The sequence below is a fragment of the Schistocerca americana genome, chromosome 4 (genome assembly GCF_021461395.2).
Source record: "Schistocerca americana isolate TAMUIC-IGC-003095 chromosome 4, iqSchAmer2.1, whole genome shotgun sequence".
Lineage (NCBI taxonomy): Eukaryota > Metazoa > Arthropoda > Insecta > Orthoptera > Acrididae > Schistocerca > Schistocerca americana.
In genome coordinates, this window is record NC_060122.1 from 375,643,643 (window position 1) to 375,665,353 (window position 21,711).

The 21,711-nt window shown below is 42.8% G+C and overlaps 1 protein-coding gene across 1 annotated transcript in view; it reads right to left on the reverse strand.

The window, feature by feature from the left end:
* The window catches only part of LOC124613495 (opioid-binding protein/cell adhesion molecule homolog), a 202,394-nt gene that overhangs the window by 24,748 nt on the left and 155,935 nt on the right, over nucleotides 1–21,711 (reverse strand). Inside the window, exon 8 of the mRNA XM_047142203.1 lies at nucleotides 6,399–6,476. Within this exon, the coding sequence (XP_046998159.1) occupies nucleotides 6,399–6,476 (78 nt within the window). The remainder of the gene's footprint in view (nucleotides 1–6,398; nucleotides 6,477–21,711) is intronic.

Sequence of the window (21,711 nt, forward strand, 5' to 3'; positions counted from 1 at the left end):
TTAAAAAAGATTTAAGGATAAAAAATTCATAAATATTATACCAACAAAACATAAAAATTGGTTCTACTTCAGTGAGCTAGCAACACATGTTGAAAACAACTATCAAAATTTCAAAGTTCTAAGTATAACAGCTCCCGAGAAAAAAGGTACTAGTATATCAAGTTAGTAAGTAACAGGGCGTCACGACTCTCCTTGTGAAAAGCGCGCTTGAATCCCGAAAGGAGCTGTTATACACATAAAATTCTTCCAGACAATAGCATTCTTCCCCCATCTCGAGTGCCACTGTATGTCCACAATGGTCTCTCAGTTATTGGTCTGATGGCCACTTGCATAGGACAGTGGACATTCCCAGTGAGGTGAGAGTGCTCCATCTTAACACACTTTTCGTAATTTCACCTCTAGACAACTCCGTAACAGGAGTTTAATATACTTTCTTATGCCGTTGTTAAATGATGGATTTCAGTTTTTAAGTGCAGTCTTTTTCTGAAGTTACAAAAATTACTCCGGAAAATTAACTTTTTCGCCAGATGTGAAGACACACGAGTATTCTATGGTACAACGTGTTCATGTACGTCAGAACAAATATTCTATTGAAATTCAAAAGCGTTGCAGTCGAGAAAATCTTGTCCAAACTGTGTTTAACCGTCTGTTTGTTACATTATTACTCTACCAGACAGCACTAACCAGTACGTGATATTAAATTAACCAGACATAACGTCAAAAAGTGGTTACAAGTTAAATAAATTTTTTAAATAGAAGCTGTTGGAAATTTCCACAAATTTCCTTTTTTCCATTTTCAGGACAGGTAAAATTGTTAACACCTTAAAGAAACTCAGTTCATTTCCAAGTATCACATGTTCCACGCTGAAATACCTTCTGTTTCAAGGTACAAGATGATGCACGACTGACGAAGGATGGCTTTGAGTGTTCACACGCTACGTAACTTATTCTAAAATATTTTACTTATCATATTTTACTTATCATAAAATTGTGTATCTGAGGAATTAACAACATACTCCAAAATGCTTTAATATATTATACAGCACTACAATATGTAGAGCGCGAAATATTTACAAATGCTGCACAAGCAACAACCTCATATCTGGCAACAACAAAAACAACTTCAGGGGATGGTGAAACTGCTTATGGTGGTCTCCAGTGTGCATTTCTTCCAGTGACTCTAAAATTAGTCACTAGGCTGAAGTATTGATCAGGATCATGTCTTCCCAGGTGACACTCTGCCCTGCACATTACAGCTCATCAGGACACAAAGATCAAGATGAGAATTATTTTACGAAGGAACATTCTTGACAAGTGCTTACTTTATAATGTGTGGAAAGCAGCCCCTACGCAGCTGCTATGAAAGTTGTTGACAAATAATTCTAGTTGGTCGGTCAAATTAAAAGAACCAACCAAGGCGAGTTTTACTGATCGGCAGAGGCGAAAGAGGGCTCACTGCCACAATACCAGTGTGGAGAATTTCAACATTTGCTTGGAAGCCACGTAAACCTGAGCACCGGGAACGGTTATCGTTGAATGTAGATGCCTGGCCGATTTCTAATCAGCCATCACACAAGAGATGTCACCTCATGAGTTATTCGACACCCATTCACTGTCTACAAACCACTTGGAAAAAAATTGATTATGACACTCGTGCACAACTCTGTCGGCTCAAGCTTTGTTTTAACAATGCCTATTATCCTGGAAAACAACCCTTTCTGAAAAACCCTTTCTGGAAAAAAATTGATTATGACACTCGTGCACAACTCTGTCGGCTCAAGCTTTGTTTTAACAATGCCTATTATCCTGGAAAACAACCCTTTCTGAAAAACCCTTTCTGGAAAAAAATTGATTATGACACTCGTGCACAACTCTGTCGGCTCAAGCTTTGTTTTAACAATGCCTATTATCCTGGAAAACAACCCTTTCTGAGTCATCAGTCTTCAGAGTGATTTGATGTGGCCCACCACGAATTCCTGTTCTTCGAAAACTTCTTCATCTCAGAATTGCACCTTCACGCTACGTTTTCAATTATCTGTTGGATGTTTTCAAATCTTCTCTTTCCCCTACAGTCTTACGCTACAGAGTTCCCTGCAGCACTATTTATGATATTCCCTATCATCCTTACGTGCCCTATTATCCTGTCCCTTCTTCTTGTCAAAGTTATCCACTTTTTTTACTCTCACCGTCACTATGGAAAACCTCACATTCCTTATAAGTCCGCCTAATTTTCAAAATCATTCATTTTCACTTCACCTGAAACCCTTCGACTTTCTTCTTCTCGAATTGCCCCGTAGACTATGACAACCTACTACTGAACGCTGTGGTCCAAACGTACAATCACGGATATTTATAGCTCAGATTAAGGGCATTTTTTAATACTAGCAGTCTTCGCCTGGAATGCCCTTCTTGGCGTGTGCTAATCTGCTTTTTATGTTATCCTTGCTTTGAGGTATTATTTCGCTTCCAAGGTAGCATCCTTCCTTAGCATTCATCTACTTCGTGGTCCCCAATTTTAGTGTTAAGCTTACTGCTGTACTCATTTCTGCTACTTCTAAGTAATTTCACTTTTCTTCGGTTTACTCTCAATCCTCATTCTGCCCTCATTAGACTGCTCATTCCTTTCAGCAGGTCCTGCCATTCATACTCACATTCTCTGAGCTGTCGTCAGCGAATCTGATTATTGATATCTTTTCACCCTGAATTTCAGTCCCGGTGTTGAATCTTTCTTTTATTTTCGTCATTGCTCCTTCGATGTATAGACACAGGACAGGCGAAGGATTACATCCGTGTCTCACGACCTTTTTAATCAGAGCACTTCGTTCTTGGTCTGACTTTCAATCGAATGTGAATTAAAAAGAAACCTCGCTTTACCGCGATTTACGTTTTTCACTGAATTTTAATTAGCTCAGATCTTGGCGTTTCAAGCGCAAACTAATCAAACTGCTCTTTACAAAACACTTGTCTTCTTTCTCTGAGTTAATTATCAATGACCTGTATCCTACCGTCCTCAGCCAAACAATGTCGCATCACTCTCTCTCTCACACACACTCTCTCTCTCCCTCCCTCTCTAACTCTCTTTTTCTGGCAAGTAAGATAATGTGGTTCATTATAGTGACATGATGTTTCTTTCTAACTTAGAATTTATTTATGTTATTCAATACTGGCAGGTTTTTCATCGAATGAATATTGTTTTTTTTCTCAAGTCAAGGCATTTGACTGTCTTTGACATTTTAAAAGGTCATGATCGAGTGTCCTCTATGCTTAATCTAGATGTTTTCTGTGATTTTCTGGAGAAACAGGAGATTTCAACACCTCAAGCACAAAAATATCTGCCCGCTGAAAAAGACGGGTCTCCCTCTCCATGTCATGGTCATAAAAAGTTTTCGCTTGGCGTTTTCTTTTTGGGATATACTATCTGTGAGTCTATACAAGGGCCTGATGCCCGCTGCAGTTCCATGCATCAAAAGGTACAAGCCAGTGGCACTCCCCCTGCGGCCTCCATGAACCTGTCTCTGAGGGTGGCTGCCTCTTATGGCTTCTAGAATGTCCGTGTCCCTTCTAATCATCCAGTGTGCTTCCAACACTGTCCCGCACATACACTGGTTGCAAATATGAATTAAGTGTTAGAGAATAGGAAGGCTGCATTAGTTTTTTACCGTAAATCACTAGTACTGCGGAATATTGTTTTTATTGATGTAAATTAAGTATTCTGATCAAATGGGAGTTCCATTACTGCTCTACATACGTTGACTATTTCTGGGCCGGCCGAAGTGGCCGTGCGGTTCTAGGCGCTGCAGTCTGGAACCGCGAGACCGCTACGGTAGCAGGTTCGAATCCTGCCTCGGGCATGGATGTGTGTGATGTCCTTAGGTTAGTTAGGTTTAACTAGTTCCAAGTTCTAGGGGACTAATGACCTCAGAAGTTGAGTCCCATAGTGCTCAGAGCCATTTGAACTATTTCTGGAAAACCTGTCCCGTAATACTGGTCTTCCATTCATACTGTTCCCTCGTGGTTCTTGTAAGTATCCATCTTTTCTTAAAGCTTTTTCTTGTTTTGGCCAGAATTCCGAACATCTTGCAAAATTTCACTTTGTCGAATGCCTTTTCAAGTCAACAAAATTTACAAACATATTCTGATTTCTCTTACGTCTTGCTTTCATACCAAAAGCAATATTTATCTGGTTGTCTCTTTCCCCCAGTGGTTTCAGAAACTATGAAGGAATGTTAACTACCTCTTCAGCCTTATTTAAAGATTTATTGAACTCTAATACTGGGTCCCTTATGTCTTCTATATTGACTCCCATATATTCATCACTCACGTAATCATAAAAGTCCTTCCTCTTATAGAGTCCCTCAGTGTATTCTTTCCCCTTACCCACTCTCTCATCTGCGATTGACAGTGGCATTATCACTGCACTCTTAATTTTGACACCCTTGCAATTAATTTTACGAAAGATCGTTTTCATTTTCCTATATGCAGCATCTGTCCTTCGGACAGTTATTTCCTTATCGATTTCTTCACATTCTTCCTGCAGCCATTTCATAATCAGTTCTCTGTTTTTGTCAGGATTCCTAAGTGACTCGTGTTTCAGTATCGCTAAATTTCTCCAAACATTTTTGCACTCTCTTCTCTCGTCGACCAACTGAAGTATTTGTCCTTTCGCTCAAGCTTTTTTCATACCTATGTTTGTCTTTCCAGATTCTGTGAGTACCCTTTTGTAGATGTCCATTCCACATCAATTAAGCCACCTACTTGGCATTCATTACAGCAGTATCTACAGCCCCAGAGAACTTCAACCGCATCTCAGCATTTCTCAGTACTTCGCTATCCCACTGCTCTCTACACTGATTCTTCTGAACGACACTGTTAAACTTCAGCCTCCTCTTCATCATTGTTAAATTTTGATCCGAGTCTATATCTGCTCCTATGTATGCCTTACAATTCAATATCAAATTTCAGAATCTCTGCCTGCCCATGATGTAATTCACCTTCAATTTTCAGTTCGTTTTGGGACTTTCCAACTCTAGTGACTTTTTAACTATTCAATCACTGAACTGTTCACAGTAACAGAATTGCCAACTACCTTCACGATCAAGATTAACTTATTTCATTAAGAGGTTTAAGTAAAAAGAAAGAACCAAGCCTATGGAAGAAGTATGTTCTCTTTCAATAAGTTTACTTTGACTATGGATCCAAATCTACAAATCACCATAAAAATTTCTTCTTAGTAAAGGATATAGCGTAGGTACACAATAGTCTGCAACCTCAATTTCGAAAAAGTCAGAGAGAATTCTTAATAATGCTTCCCGTGAATTGCTTTCGTTAGGATCTTTAATGGGTATTAAAGAACTTTATTTTTAGTTGTCCGTACTATACTGGAGATCTTCGGAAAAGCGATCGGCAACCTTTCCGGCAACTTGGGCACGCGTGCAGCCGACATGGCGTCTGCACGCCCCAGCGTCACGAACCCGCTCTGTCGCAGTAACGGACGAATACCAGACGGTGCTCCCAGCGCTACCAGAGGTCGCCGTTCCCGAGGGACCTATTCATGTGGCGACACATGTGACCAAAAGATAGTGGCGCAAGTGTTCTGCCGCCGGCCGCTATAAAGGTCGGCGTCAGAGCTGTACAGGTCAGTTCTTCCGGCTTCGAGAGCGTTAAGTAGCCACCGGGCGGGCTATCCACCCGATCGTCTTAGAACGCTCTCGAAGTCCATCATAGGGACATTCGTAAATGTTTCCCTTGGTTAAATTAGACTGCATCCAGTACAGACTATTCTGTTCCTGTTCTGGTGTTATTCAGGACAACTTCATCCATTTTAGCCTACGTTCCATGCAAGTGTATTTGTCTACGAAAATAATAGGTGTGCTACTTTTTCACACTCTGGAATCACACTCTGGAATCATACTGTCATGTCTTCATACCTGTGAGACACTGTATTTGTGATTTTGTTATTATCGTCGAAGCACAGGTTTCTTTCCTTGATAAATGAGGTTTAGTAAACTTTGGTCTCTGTTTTCCCTGTGCCGGTGTGAGCGACACATCAGTCAGTGTGTTCACTATGTGGTGCTTCTTCAAGCAACTGCGTGAAAAATTGTTCCTTTCCCGTAGAAAAACGCACCACTAATCCTCCAATTTTTGTTCCTTTTCTAAATTCGTGTTTATAGAAATTCAGTTCAGAAAGATTAACATGATTCAGCAGGAATGTTACACGGTATCTTTTCCTTCACATCGTAAGTTTAACAATATCAACATTAAGAAATAATTTAAAATATGTGGTGGGTATCAGTAGGCTCAAGTAATTTGGAACTTAGCGAAACTGAAAGCTTCGTGGTGCTCACCTTCAGCATCTTTATTTCAAATAGAAATGTATTTAGAGGCCAAAAATTACGTACCTTTCCTTTTGGAAATGTGCTGCGAATTCGACAGCTCCAGAACTTCGTTGCTTCTGGTTTCGAAATCACCTTTTCTTCCTGAAAACAAAACGAAGTATTTTAGGAATTTACTAAAATTACGCATTTAGACGTATGGAAGGCCGAAAATCTCTGATCATGGTCATTGCTGAAAATATTTCCGAAGCCACACTATGTGTAAAAGGAAACTAATACTAAGTATAGAAACGTTTGTAATGTAAATATTCTATTTTAGATCGTTAAATCTGCCGTCGGGCCGGCCGGTGTGGCCGTGCGGTTCTAGGCACTTCAGTCTGGAACCGCGTGACCGCTACGGTCGCAGGTTCGAATCCTGCCTCGGGCATGGATGTGTGTGATGTCCTTAGGTTAGTTAGGTTTAAGTAGTTCTAAGTTATAGGGGACTGATGACCTCAGATGTTAAGTCCCATAGTGCTCAGGGCCATTTGAACCATTTTTCTGCTGTCGGTGTCCGGGTATGTCTAACACGGTTAGTCTATATCAATCATTAACGAGCCAAAAGTCAGATAATCTAGCTCCGATCTGTAACAGAATCACACTATTATCTCCTACAATTCTGAAATGTGAATATCGCTTATTAAAGTTCTGCTTAGGAAGATAAATTGTTCATCAGACATTCTTGTGTAATCTGGTTACACATGGTGCAGGAAAAGAGTGTGACAATTACCTGGGTAGCTAAATGCTTAACAATTGGAGTCTATATTGGTATCCAGTGATGTAGAACGAATGTTGTTATGTATTTCTAAAAGCGAACTGAGTCCACCATAAACGTGTCGACCGAGCGAGGTGGCGCAGTGGTTAGCACACGGGACTCGCATTCGGGAGGACGACGGTTCAATGCCGTCTCCGGCCATCCTGATTTAGGTTTTCCGTAATGTCCCTAAATCACTTCACTCAAATGCCGGGATGGTTCCTCTGAAAGGGCACGGCCGATTTCCTTCCCCATCCTTCCCTCACCCGAGCTTGCGCTCCGTCTCTAATGACCTCGTTGTCGACGGGACGTTAAACACTAATATCCTCCTCCTCCTCTTAAACGTGTCACTACGCAGCGCGATGGGTGTTGGTTTGAAACTTCGAGGCAGCTTAAAATTGTGCATTAAGCCAGGAATCACTTCTTAAACTCTATTCTTCGCCGGCTATTTTACTACAGGCCTAGCAATCCAGGCACGAACAGTGACACTCTCTCAGCTCTTCAGATCTGCCAGTAGCTCTCCACAGCATTACAGATAAGCTTGTGCGACTGCCACTCCCACCTTCCAGGAGTGCTAGCGCAGCAATGCGAGCAGGAGAGCTGAGAAGCTTGAAAGTTACACGTACCAACCACCTTTCAAATAAAATTATTATTTGTAATGATTAGCTTGGCTTCACCTAGTGATGTTGAACGTTCTTTATTGGTATTGGAAATACTTCTTTTCACTGGTGTAAATAGGAGTTCTTGACTGGCGTTTGTTCAACTGCTTGCCACTGCAAATGAGAAACTGGCGGCAGGAGTGATGTAGCGTTGTTTACTTGCTGCCTAGTGCCGGCTGAGATGTGTCAGTAGTCCGTGTACCTGCGGCCGCTGTGGTTTCCCGTGCGTGCGTGTGTGTATGTGTGTGTGTGTGTGTGTGTGTTGCTTCGCATGAACTGCCCTCTGCCCTCCTGTAGCGCCGTTATTGCTGGCAACCAGGACGCTGGAAGTCTGCACCTGTGTTCTTATTTCGTGTCGGCGGGTCGGCTGGTTATTTCTACCGCTTCTCCAGTCTTCCGCCTGAAGGTAAGAGGCTGTTTCGCTAGTTCGCGGGCTTCTCGGAATTCTATCAGTTTGCCGCGCTTATCCTGGTATGCTGGTACCGATGAGTTGTGTTTTGTTAGTCGGATGTACAGGATGATTCTACTTAAAGTTGAACTTTCTAAACGCTGTAGAAATAACACCACTGGACAGAATGACGTCAAATTGCAACTGGATGTTATCGGAGAGGGGGGAAACGTATACCAGAAGAAAAAAATAGTGTGAAAGTTGATCAACAATGGCGTTGTATGCGTCAGAAGACGCAAATGGAGACAACTGTTATGCGCACGACCCATTGAAGTCGGTATAAATACGCCCTTTACACTGCTGCTGCCAGCCCGCCCCTGATGGGGAATGGAAATGACAATAATGGGGAAAAAATCGGGTACACGGCTTTTCCTCCTTTCGCATCTGCGATGTTCGCCGTGACTGTCTCAATGCAGGATCGCGCTGTGCTTGTAAAGCTGTTTACAAGAATGATGACTGAGAACACGTCGCTCTGCAGAATTTCCGGACACTGAAGGGTTTGAAAAAAGGCGTTGGTCCGCGGGTCTGCGTAAAATGATTCGGAAATTCGAAAATACGGGTTCTTTTGGTGTTCAACTTGGTACAGGCAGAAAGGGAATTGATTCGACGTCAGTGGAAGCAGTGGACACAGCAATGCAGGAGGAGACGAGTGGTGGTGTGCAAACGTGTAGTGCACGGAGAATTGCCCGAACATTGGACATACGTGTGAACACTGTGCGTAAAATCCTACGAAACATTGTTCTTTGCTATCCATTCAAAATTACCCATGTGCACGAGTTTCTTCCTGTTGACCTGCCAACAAGAGAGACCTTTGCTTTAGAATTTCTTGCTCGCATGGAACCGGACAATGATTCGCCGTGGAAGATTTTGTGGACAGGCGAAGCTCACTTCCACCCGACAGGATATGTCAATAAAAAGGAATTGTAGAATATGGGGAACCGAAAATCCACACGCAAATCAACCAGTACCACTTCATCTAGAAAAGGTCACTTTGTGATGCGGATTTACGGATTCATTTATCATAGGGCCATATTTTCTCGAAGAGACTGATGCTTCCGGTCCTGCTATCTGTACCTTCACAGGTGAACGCTATGAATGTCTCTTGCGTGACCACGTCATTCCAGGTCTCCAACAGTGTGGATGGGATCATTTTTATGCAAAATGGCGCACCTCCGCGCATTGCAAATCCAGTCAAGCAGCTCCTGAAGCCCCATTTCGGAAATGCTAGCATTATCAGCCGCTATTTCCCTACAGCCTGACCGTCCCGATCACCCGATCTTAATTCGTGTGACTTCTGATTCTGGGACTATCTGAAAGGTGTTGTGTTCAGTGCAAAGATCTGAACATTACAGTGGAAACACTTCGATCAGTTGTAGAACATGCTGTTTCTTGATTTCTACTTGTTGCAGAAAGCTATGGACATCATAATGAACATGTTTTGCGCTAGTCACATGGAAATTAATAATCAGATTAAAACTGTGTGCCCGAACGAGACTTCCTGGGTGTGACAAAGCCAAGTCTCCGCAATATCCTTTTTTCCAGGAGTGCTAGTTCTGCAACTTTCGCAGGAGAGTTTCTGTGAAGTTTGGAAGGTAGGAGACGGATACTGGTGGAAGTAAAGCTGTGAAGACGGGGTGTGAGTCGTGGTTGGGTAGCTCAGATGGCGCCGGGATGGTAGCTCAGCGTGTTCGGTTAGAGGGTTAGCTACCCTATGTAATAAAAAACTGAGTGAATGGATCAACTAAGAACCTAAACGGGTGTCATCGGACGTCCGCCCCGAACAAATTGAACGAACAGTATACAACGAAATGAGACAAAAAAAAGAAAGGTTGGCGGAGCACTTGCCCTTGAAAGGCAAAGGTCCCGAGTTCGACTCTCGGTCCGGCACATAGTTTTAATCTTTCAGGATGTTTCATATCAGCGCACACTCCGCTGCAGAGTGAAAATCTCATTCTGGAGTAATCCGAATTGATTTTGACTGATGCTTTTTATGCAGTTTTTGGCCTCAGGACCATTACCAACAGATGTGAGTGATGCTTTTTATGAGGTTTTTGGCCTCAAGGCAACTAAAAACGATTTTTTTTCTATCCGATGTGATACGACCTTGCCTTGGTGGATGGACTTACGTAACTAACAGTATCACACTTGTACACCCATGCACACTGAATAGTACAGTTGTTTAACGTCAAACGTACGCCTTAGGCACTGTTGTACGATTCATTTGTCATTGTAGTCGACCACTATTAATTTATGATGCATACAGCGCCATCTATTGCTACATTTTGTAACTGTTTATATTTCGTCTGCCATACGTTTTCCCCATTCTCCGATAATATTCCATTGCAATGCGCGTCATTCTGAACAGTGGTATTATTTCCACAGCGGTTTGAAAGTTTAATTATAATCACGCTGTATGCTCCGTGTCCAGATATCCGTTTTTGTATACTCAATACAGCTTGTCAATGACATCTTTCGGCGAGTCAAGAACACCTTTTATTCAGTTATTGCTTCAAGAAATCGGTGTGATACCTGCTCGACGGGGAATTCCGTTCACACGTGCAGTGCCCCTCTTGAGCATATCGCACCGCAGTAACAAAAGTGACAAGTCAAAAAATTGCAATTTTTAGTTTATTCAGTGAAAAATACCTCTGAAGTGCTCAAACGTGCACGAAAAAAGTCACATCTGTCTCTCGCAATTTGTCTGTGGCAGTTGTGCTGTAGTCTACTTTATGATTCGCCAAGGCAAGAACATTGTCCCTTTAAATTTGCTACTGGCGGGTGTACCTGGGTCATTCAACAGTAACGCTTTTCACGTATAAAATAAGTTGAACGTAATTTTTAATATCGTTCAATATTACAAGCCGCGTGGGGTAGCCGCAAGTACTAGGGCGCCCGGCCACGGTTTGCGCGGCTCCCCCCCGTCGGATGTTGGAGTCGTCCCACAGGCAAAGGTATTTGTGTTGTGCTTACCGTAAGTTAGCTGAAGTTAGATTAAGTAGTGTGTAAGTCTAGAATTGATGACATCAGCGTTTTAGTCTCATGGCAACATACCACCGTTATTACAATGTCTGTGTTTATAGCGAGTCTTTATCTTACATAACAATTTGCTTTAGACATAGAAATATACCGGGTGATCAAAAAGTCAGTATAAATTTCAAAACTGAATAAATCACGGAATAATGTATATAGAGAGGTACAAATTGTTTCACATGCTTGGAATGACATGGGGTTTTATTAGAACCAAAAAATACTAAAGTTTAAAAAATGTCCAATATCATTCCTCAACAATAGCTGTAGTCGAGGAATAATGTTGTGAACAGCACTGTAAAGCATGTCTGGAGCTATGGTGAGGCATTGGCGGCGGATTTTGTCTTCCAGCATCCCTAGAGACGTCGGTCGATCACGATACACTTGCGACTTCAGGTAACCCCAAAGCCAATAATCGCATGGACTGAGGTCTGGTGACCTGGGAGGCCAAGCATGACGAAAGTGGCTGCTGAGCACACGATCATCACCAAACGACGCGCGCAAGAGATCTTTCATAAGTCTACCAATATGAGGTGGAGCGCCATCCTGCATAAACATCGTACGTTCCAGCAGGTGTTTATCAGCTATGTGGGGATGATGCGATTCTGTAACATATCGGCGTACCTCTCACCCGTCACGGTAGCAGTTACAAAACCAGAATCACGCATTTCCTCGAAGAAAAAAGGCCCGATAACGGTAGATGTGGTAAATCCAAGCCATACCGTGACTTTCTCGTCGTGCAATGGAGTTTCCACGACAGTTCTGGGATTTTCGGTGGTCCAAATTCTGCAGTTATGGGCGTTGACAGACCCTCGGAGCGTGAAATGAGCTTCGTAGGTCCACAACACGTTACTCAACCAATCTTCATCTTCCGCCATCTCTTGAAACGCCCACACCGCAAATGCCCTATGCTTCACTAAATCGCCAGTTAACAGTTCATGATGGCAATAGATTTTGTACGGAGGGAACGCCAACCAAACAGTAGTGTATGGAATGCCGGTGCGACGTGGGACTGCACGAGCGCTGACTTCCCCGTGCATAGATGAACCCGCTACAGTCTCCATTACGTCCTGAACTGTCTCAGCAGCATTACGTCCTTTCCCTGGGCTCCCTCTTCCTCCCCCCCCCCCCTCCATCCTGTGTTTTCTCCCCACCTACCCTCTCCCTATCACCTTTCTCCCCCCACCCCCCCCCTGCGTCCTTTTAGACTCCCCTCCTCTGCCTTTCCCACTCCCAGGCACGTCTGCTCAGCACCCCCCCCCCCCCTCTAATGTATCTTCATCTTCCATTGGCTCCTTTACCCCCTCCCCCTTCACTTTTCCTCTCCTTCCCCCCCCCCCCCTTTTTCCCGTCATCTGACCAGTTTCCCCCCACCTGCTCTCGGGTGTGGTATGTCATATTTGTGCCAATTTTTTAGGGCAGTGTTTAAGTGAGTGTTCAGTGTTGTGCATCTTTCCGCAGTGTTGGGAACAGAAATCATGCTGTCGCTGGGTGTGCATTTTATATCTCTTGTGAACAGAAACCAGACTGTCGCCGTGGTTTTTAATTGTCTGTCTATTCTTTTTTCTGCTTCCTGTGTATTTTATTAGCATCGTCCACCCTGTGTTTTATGTTTTAAGCTCCAGTATTTTCTGCCATTTTACCTTTAAGTCACCGATTTTATCGCCAACTGTTATTATTTTTATTATCTTCATCTTTTTAAAACAAATTCTGTAGGCTGAAGAGCGGCGTAATAAGCTGCTGCCAGCCCGCCCCCTTTAGGGGGAATCGAAACTCAATAAAGGAAAGGAAGCATGTGTGTCAATTTTTACCTCTCTATCTACATTATTCCGTGGTTTATTAAGTTTTCAAATTTATACTGACTTTTCGATCACCCGGTATATAAAGTAACAGACACTGTTTTGACGATTACAGCTGTTGTAAATATTAGGAAGTGTCGTGCATTGCAGTATACAAGAAAAATAGGGAAATTTCTGTTATAAAGGAAGTTCATATTGAGTCAATCTTGCCGGTGGAAAGTATTCCTACGTTGCACAAGTCGGTTTATGATGCTATGTTTTCGGAAGTTATGTCACTTAAATTTTAGCTTATTTTCACAAATTATAATTTTGGGTTTTTTATTTTGCTAATAAAACAATTTCAACTCGTTTTCAATTTCTATTCTAGCTTAAGTACTAATTTTGCCAGAAGGAGATGCTAATGTCATATTATACTACAGTGAGTAAAGAAAAATATATATTATTTGGTGTGAGAAAGTGGCATAAGTATTATGTGAGGGGTCATAGCAAAAACAAAAAAAGTTTTTAGAGAATCAAGAAAAGTGACACAACTCAAAAGATTAATTAATAATTGCCTTATACCTCCTGACATTCGACGAGAAGAGAACTATACGTTCATATTATAGTTGTATATAAAACATAATGAAATTTACTGCCAAAAATAGCGGAAATTTTAAGGAAGGTCATACAATTTTACAGAATTCCTTAAAGTCAATTTTTCTCACGTAGGGGATTTTTGAGTTGTATCACTGTTCTTGCTGTGACGCGATATCACGGTAGCGCGATGTTTTGCGCTTCCTTCTGCCACTACCCTTCAGCCTTCATTGTTTGTCACCATAGTTTCATCTATCATCTTCATACCATAATCATTGTTTCCTGAGGTTTTGCAGTTCAGCCTCGAGACGTTCTTCACCGCTAATCCCGTGGGCCCTCTTGGTTTAAGTGCGCAAAATGGATTTCTTCTGCGTGGGGTGGTGATGGGAGCAGGCATGTAGGTACCTGCCGATGCCAGTGGGCTTTCTGTATACCCTGTGGCCAAGTTTACCACCAGATTCTCGATAAACTTTCAGGTCGAGGCAAGGCAGCACCTCATTCTTTTCTATCTCCGTAGTGAACTGAATTTTGCTGCGCTGCTGTCTCAGGTGCTGGCGGGAGTTCTTTAGCTATTCTTCTCGATGTGGCCAGGTAACGCAGGTGCAATCAACATATCGGCGCCAGCATTCTTGGCGTGAAGGTGCGGACTGGAGTTCTGTTTCTTCACATGCTTCCACGAAGGTATCTGTTGCAATAGGCGACACAGGGGAACCCATAGCTCACCGCCTGACTGTTTACAAAATTCTCATTTCCATCTGAAATAGCTAGTCGTTAAACAGTGGCGCGCTAGCTCGCAGACATCGTGTGCGATGCGTTCCTTTAAGATGTTCACTTTCTCTGACAGTGGAACATTCGTGAATAAAGACGTCAAGTCGAAGCTAATTTGTGGTAAGGTCTTATGGGACCAAACTGCTAAGGTCATCGGTCACTAAGCCTACACACTACTTAATCTAACTTAAACTAACTTACGCTATGGACAACACACGCACCATTGCCCGAGGGAGGACTCGTACCTCCGATGGTGAGGGGGGGGGGGGGGGGGGGGGGAGCCGCACGGACCGTGACGAGGCCCCCTGGACCCCGTGGCTACACCGAGACGCGAAGCTGACTATTAGGTCTGTAGCCGAGGTTACTTTTTCTTTTAAAAGTGCAACAAAGTGGGTGGAGTCCTTAATGTATGAATCTGTGTAGGTCACAAAATGTGGAAATTTCAGAGCCAGTTCTTTTGCTAGACCATGTCGGTGAATTAACGCTCTTCATAATCGGCCGTAGAGGAAAAGTCTCTCTGTGGTCCTTAGTTACACCATATATCCTTGGTGCCTGTGGAACTTGGTGATGGGTCTACTGATTGCGTCGAAGTTCATTCAAGTTAGCTTTGATAATGCTTGCATCGGTTTGATTATGTTGGCCGTCTGATTCCCGTTAAGTTTCTTATGAATGGTTTCACTCACAAGACCCTCCATTAGTTTATTTTAATCACATGATCTGAATAATTTTATTGACTGTGACCAATGCCGTGACCACAGCTACGGAAGCCTACACTTTCATTTACGTATTTTATTTCCTTTTATCTCATACCATAGCCGGCCGGTGTGGCCGATGGGTTCTAGGGGCTTCAGTCAGGAACCTCGCGACCGCTACGGTAGCAGGTTCGAATCTTGCCTCGGGCATGGATGTGTGTGATGTCCTTAGGTTAGTTAGGTTTAAGTGGTTCTAAGTTCTAGGGGCCTGATGACCTCAGATGTTAAGTTCCATAGTGCTCAGAGCCATCTCATACCATAATCCTTTGTTAAACTATAGCCATAATCTGATAAATGTGAACTCTGTCGTGTATGAACGTGTGACTGATTGAAAGTGTAAACACTGACTAATATGGCTTTATGTCACACTTATGGTGTATACACTGAGGTTACAAAAGTCATGGGATACCTCCTAATATCGTTTCGGACCTCGTTTCGCCCGGCATAGTGTAGCAACTCGACGAGGCATGGACTCAACAAGTTGCTGGAAGTCCTCTGCAGAAATATTGATCCATGCTGCCTCTAAAGCCATCCATAGCTGTGAAGGTGTTGCGGTGCAAAATCTTGTACACGAGCAGACCTCTCGATTATGTCTCGTAAATGTTCAATCAGATCCATGCCGGGCGATCTGGATGGCAAAATCAATTGCTCGAATTGTCTAGAATTCAAATCAGTCACGAGCAACTGTGACGCGGTGGCATGGTACAATGTCATCCATGAAAATTCATTGGTGTTTGGGAACGTGAAGTCATGGAAGACTGCAAATCGAGTAACCGAACACAACCATAACCTACTCCATTCCATGTAAACACAGGCCTCACCGAGCCGCCCTCATCTTGCACGGTATTTTGTTCACAACTTAAGTCCACGGCTTCGTGAGGTGTACGTCACAGTTGAAGACTACGATCAGCTCTTATCAACTGGAATCCGGGCTCAACTGACCAGGCGACGGTTTTCCAGTCGTATGGGGTCCAACCGATATGGTCACGAGCCCAGGAGAGGTTCAAGTGGCTCAAATGGTTCAAATGGCTCTGAGCACTATGAGACTTAACTTCTGAGGTCATCAGTCCCCTAGACTTAGAACTACTTACACCTAACTAACCTAAGGACGTCACACACATCCATGCCCGAGGCGGGATTCGAACTTGCGACCGTAGCAGCTGCGTGGTTCCGGCCCGAAGCGCCTAGAACCGCTCGGCCACGGCGGCCGACTCCCAGGAGAGGCGCTGCACGCGATATCGTACTGTTAGGAAGGCACTCGCGTTGGTCGTCTGCTACTATCGCTCGTTGACACCAAATTCCGACTCGTTGTCGTGCGTCCCATATTGACTTTTATGGTTATTTCAAGAAGTGTTGATTGTCTGTCAGCACTGCCATATCTACGCAAATGCCGCTGCTCTCGATCGTTAAGTGAAGGCCGTCGGCCATTGCGTTGTCTGTGATGACAAGCAATACCTAAAATGTTGTATTCTCGTCACATTCTTGACACTGTGGATCTCGGAATTTTGAATTCCCTAACGACTTCTGAAATGTGGTGTCCCATGCATTTAGCTCCAAGTACCATTCCGCGTCCAGAGTCTGTTAACTGCCGTCGTGCGGCTATAATCACGTAGTAAACCTTTTCACACGAATGACCTGAATACAACAGCTCAGCCAATGCACTGCCCTTTTATACCTTGCATACGCGATAGTAACGCCGTCTGTATACGTGCATCCAGCGACTTCAGCTACCTCGGTGTATGCAATCGTAGAATTCTCTCTCTAGATGAGTGGTAACGTCCGCTGACCTTTTGCATAACCAGCGGAAACAACAGTTTGTCCCGCACTTTTAAAACATTCATCTTGCTGTTAGTCATTCAGACCAGTGTGGGATTTGTGGAAATTTCCACCGAACTCATGTTCAAGTTTTGTACAGTAAATTAGTGAGAGGTTGGAGTAACGGGTGCTGGCATTTTTAGCATCCACTTGATTGTGGGAAGCGTTTGGCGTCGCGGCGTCGATTTTCGGTGCATCTCTTAGTCGTAGTCTGATTCTTTGTTGAGAAACATGTGCTGCTTCAGCGCGCACTTAGGATAAAATATTTTGGTTGGGAATTTAGTTCATGATTTCTTTCATAATTTATCTTATCCGTGCCGTAATTAAATTCAGTTACTAAGGGAATTATGTAGCAAAATTTTGTGTGTGTGTAAATTTTATCAGTTTTCAGTTCAAGGTTTGGAAGAGGAACTTGATTTCGTTATTCATCCAAGTTAAGATCTTACCATTGTGCTCTACAGATTTTCGCAAATAGAAGCCAGGTTTTATAGCAATCGCTTGGGAATTATTAGTATTTCCTCTATGTGCTGTAGCGAGTGTTTGAATTTTAATGCGTTCAGAAGAGCTATGTGTCCCATACTTTCAATGGTATCATACTTTTCTGACACAATAATGTCCAGAAAATTTGTCAAGATGCCAAACCTTGTAAGGAACCATACAGTGAGATGGCGAAAATCATGGAATATCTCCTAATATCGTGTCTCACTTCCTTTCGCCCAGCATAATGCAGCAACTCAACGTGGCGTGGACTCAAAGAGTTTTTGAAGAGTCTTTGGAAGTCAGCTGGAGAAATACTGAGCCACACTGCCTCAACAGCCGCGCATAATTGCGAAAGTGTTGCCGGTGCAGGAAATTGTGCACGATCTGACCTCTCGATTACTGTTATGTTCCATAAATGAATCCGAAAATAACCATTCCCACTCTATGGTCGATTCAGTTGGACCAGAGGACACAGTCCATTCCATGTAAACAGAGCCCACACAATTATAGGACCACCACCATCATGGACAGTGCCTTGTTCACAACTCAGGTCCAAGGCTTCATGGGATCTGCGTCACAGGCGAATCCAGCCATCAGCTCTTAGCAACTGATTCGGGACACATCTCACCACAATTTTCCAGTTGACTTTTGTCACCTCACTGTAATGGTAAGATGATTTCTGCTTTAATAATGAGTTCTAAAGTTCAATTAGAAAACATTTCGTGTTAGTAATTTTTTTTGTCATCAAGTATTGTCAGCAAGTCTTTTCGTTTACGTGCATCCCATGTCCTGTAATTAGTGAGAATAGCTGCGATGCTTGAAAAATGATTTTTTAAACTGTTAATGAAATTATTCATTCCCTGATCATTCGGGATGAAAGTCGTTTAGTCAGATTCCATTGCGTGTTGTAGATAAATCATTGGTGTAAACCTCACTATATTCTCTTAACGACTTCAGACGACATTAGACTCAGTGGAAGTTGCCTAATATTGATAAGAAGCACAATAGCTGCACAAAGTCGATTAGATACAGCGAAAGTTGTATTCGGTATCTTTAATAGCGCTTAAGTTCAGAACCAAACAGGATCAGACGATCGATAGCATCAACGCGTAATGTTAAATCTAACTGAAGGAACAACGGACACCTTCTGAGCTTTTAAAGTAGTACAGCTGTACTAGCAGAATTGATTTAGTACGTTACGGGACTTTGTCTGGTCGATGGTTACTCAAATTTTGTTACTAATGTTGTTGTGCTACGCAATAGCTCCAAGTACCCAGTTGCCATTTACCAAAATGCCATGGGAAAGGAACAACGAAAGCTTTCTGTAGCTACAGCACTTAGTGACTAGGAAGCCTAAAGGATTGACAGATACGAGAATCCCTCTGCACTTCCAGAGCCATTTGGTACGACGCAGGCCTTAGTGGACGGAAGAAGCCAGGTCCAGAAGAAGTTTTACCTCAAGTTCCGTGTTTCTTAGTCAGGCTTAATCATTAATCAACCCTTCCGATCACTACAGGAGCACTGACTGACGGGCCTTGAAGCCGACAGCGAATAATATCTTGTTTACATGTCTACGTTAAGGCTGACGTTTGTATGACGTTTTCTGCTGATGGCGGGACAGCGGTCTGTGGAGCTGTTGTCTTCTTACTATTTTATCACGTTCCACACTCTACGTCGCTGAAGTCTTTACGAAGTTTCTGTCCAGTGCCACGGGAAGCAGCACATAGTTCCAATAAGTGAAAACGTGATAATTTGATAGCTATAAATGTTAGAATTTACTTGTGAAACTCAGAAAATTCACAACTTGTTAGCTAAAACTTTTTTAAAAATTACAGCTCAATGGATTTCATATTGTTGTAGTTGTGGTCTTGTATCCAGAGACTGGTTTGACGCAGCTCTCCACACTACTCTATCCTGCACAAGCCTCTTCATCTCCGAGTGACTACTGCAACCTACATTCTTCTGAGTCTGCTTGGTGTATTCATCCCTAGGTGACCCTCTACGATTTTTGCGATCCACGCTTCCCTCCAAGACTAAATTGACGATCCCCTGATGCCTCAGAACATGACCTACCAACCGATTCCTTCCTCTAGTCAAGCTGTGCCACAAACGTTTCTTCTCCCCAATCCTATTCAATACCTCCTCATTAGTTACGCGATCTACCCATCCAATATTCAGCATTCTTCTGTAGCACCACATTTCGAAAGCTTCTATTCTCTTCTTATGTTAAGTATTTATCGTCCACGTTTCACATCCATACATGGCTGCACTCCACACAAATACTTTGAGAAAAGACTTCCTGACACTTAAATCTATATTCGATGTTAACAGATTTCTCTTCTTCAGAAACACTATCCTCGCCATTGCGAGTCTACATTTTATATCGTCTCTACTTCGGCCATCATCAGTTATTTTGCCAGCTGCTGTGGCCGAGCGATTCTAGGCGCTTCAGTCCGGAACCGCGCGACTGCTACGGTTGCAGGTTCGAAACCTGCCTCGGGCATGGACGTTTGTGCCGTCCTTTGATTAGTTAGGTTTAGGTAGTTCTAGGTTCTAGGGGACTGATGACCTCAGATGTTGTCCCATAGTGCTCAGAGCCATTTGAATCCTTTTCAACCATCTTTTATTTTGCTACGCAAATAATAAAGCTGATGTACTACTTTGTCTAATTTCCTAATCTAATTCGCCCAGCATAACCTGATTTATTCCGACTACATTCCTTTGATGTTCATCTTATATCATCCTTTGATGATGCTGTCCATTCCATTCAACTGCTCCTCCGGGTCTTTTGCTGTCTCTGACAGAATTACAATGTCATCGGTAAACCTCAAAGTTTTTTTTCTTCACCATGGATTTTAATTCCTTCTCCAAATTTTTCATTTGATTCCTTTACTGCTTGCTCAATAAACAGTGTGAATAACATCAAAGATATGCTACAACCCTGTCTCACTCCCTTTCCAAACACTGCTTCCCTTTCGTGCCCCTCGACTCTTTTAACTGCTATCTGGTTTCTGTACAAATTGTAAATAGCCATAAGCTCGCTGCATTTGACCTATCACCTTCAGAATTTGAAAGAGAGTATTCCAGTCAACATTGTCAGAAGCTTTCTGTAAGTCTACAAATGGTAGAAAAGGTTTGTCTTTCCTGAATCTATCTGCTAAGATAGTCGTAGGGTCAGTATTGCCTCGCGTGTTCCAACATTTCTACGGAATCAAATATAGATCTTCTCCGAGGTCGGCTTCTACCAGTTTTTCCATTCGTCTGTAAAATATTCGCTTTAGTATTTTGCAGCCGTGGCTGATTAAACTGGCAGTCCGGAAATTTTCACACCTGTCAACACTTGCTTTCTTTGGGATTGGAATTATTATATTCTTCTTGAAGTATGAGGATATATCGCCTGTCGCATATATCTTGCTCACCAGATGGTAGAGTTTTGTCATGACTGGCTCTCTCAAGGCTGTCAGCAGTCCTAATGGAATGTTGTCTCCTCCCGGGGCCTTGTTTCGAATTGGGTCTTTTCAGTGCTCTGTCAAATTCTTCACGCAGTATCATATCTCCCAATTCATCTTGATGTGCGCCCTCTTCCATTTCCATATTATTGCTCTCAAGTACATTGCCCTTGTATAGACCCTATATATACTCCTTCCACCTTTCTGCTTTCCCTTCTTTGATTACAATTGGTTTTGCATCTAGAGCTCTTGATATTTATATAAGCGGTTCTCTTTTCTCCAAAGATCTCTTTAATTTTCATGTTTATCTATGTTACCCCTAGTGACATATGCCTCTATATCCTTACATTTGTCCTCTACCCATCTCTCCTTAGCCATTTTGCACTTCCTGTCGATCTCATTTTTCAACTGTTTGTATTCCTTTTCGCCTGCTTCATTTACCGCGTTTTTATATTTTCTCCTTTCATCAATTAAATTCAGTATCTCTTCTGTTCCACAAGGATTTCTCCTAGCCTTCGTCTTTTTACCTACTTGATCCCCTGCTGCCTTCACTATTTCATCTCTGAAAGGTACGCACTCCTCTTCTACTGTATTTTTTCCCCTGTTCTTGTCAATCGTTCGCCAATGCTCCATCTCAAACTCTCTTCAACGTCTGGTTCATTCAGTTTATCCAGATCCCATCTCCTTAAACTCCCACCTTTTCGCAGTTTAGTTTTAATCTTCAGTTCATAAGCAATACATTGTGGTCAGAGTCCATATCTGCCCCTGGAAATGTTTTACAATTTAAAACCTGGTTCCTAAATCTTTGTCTTACCA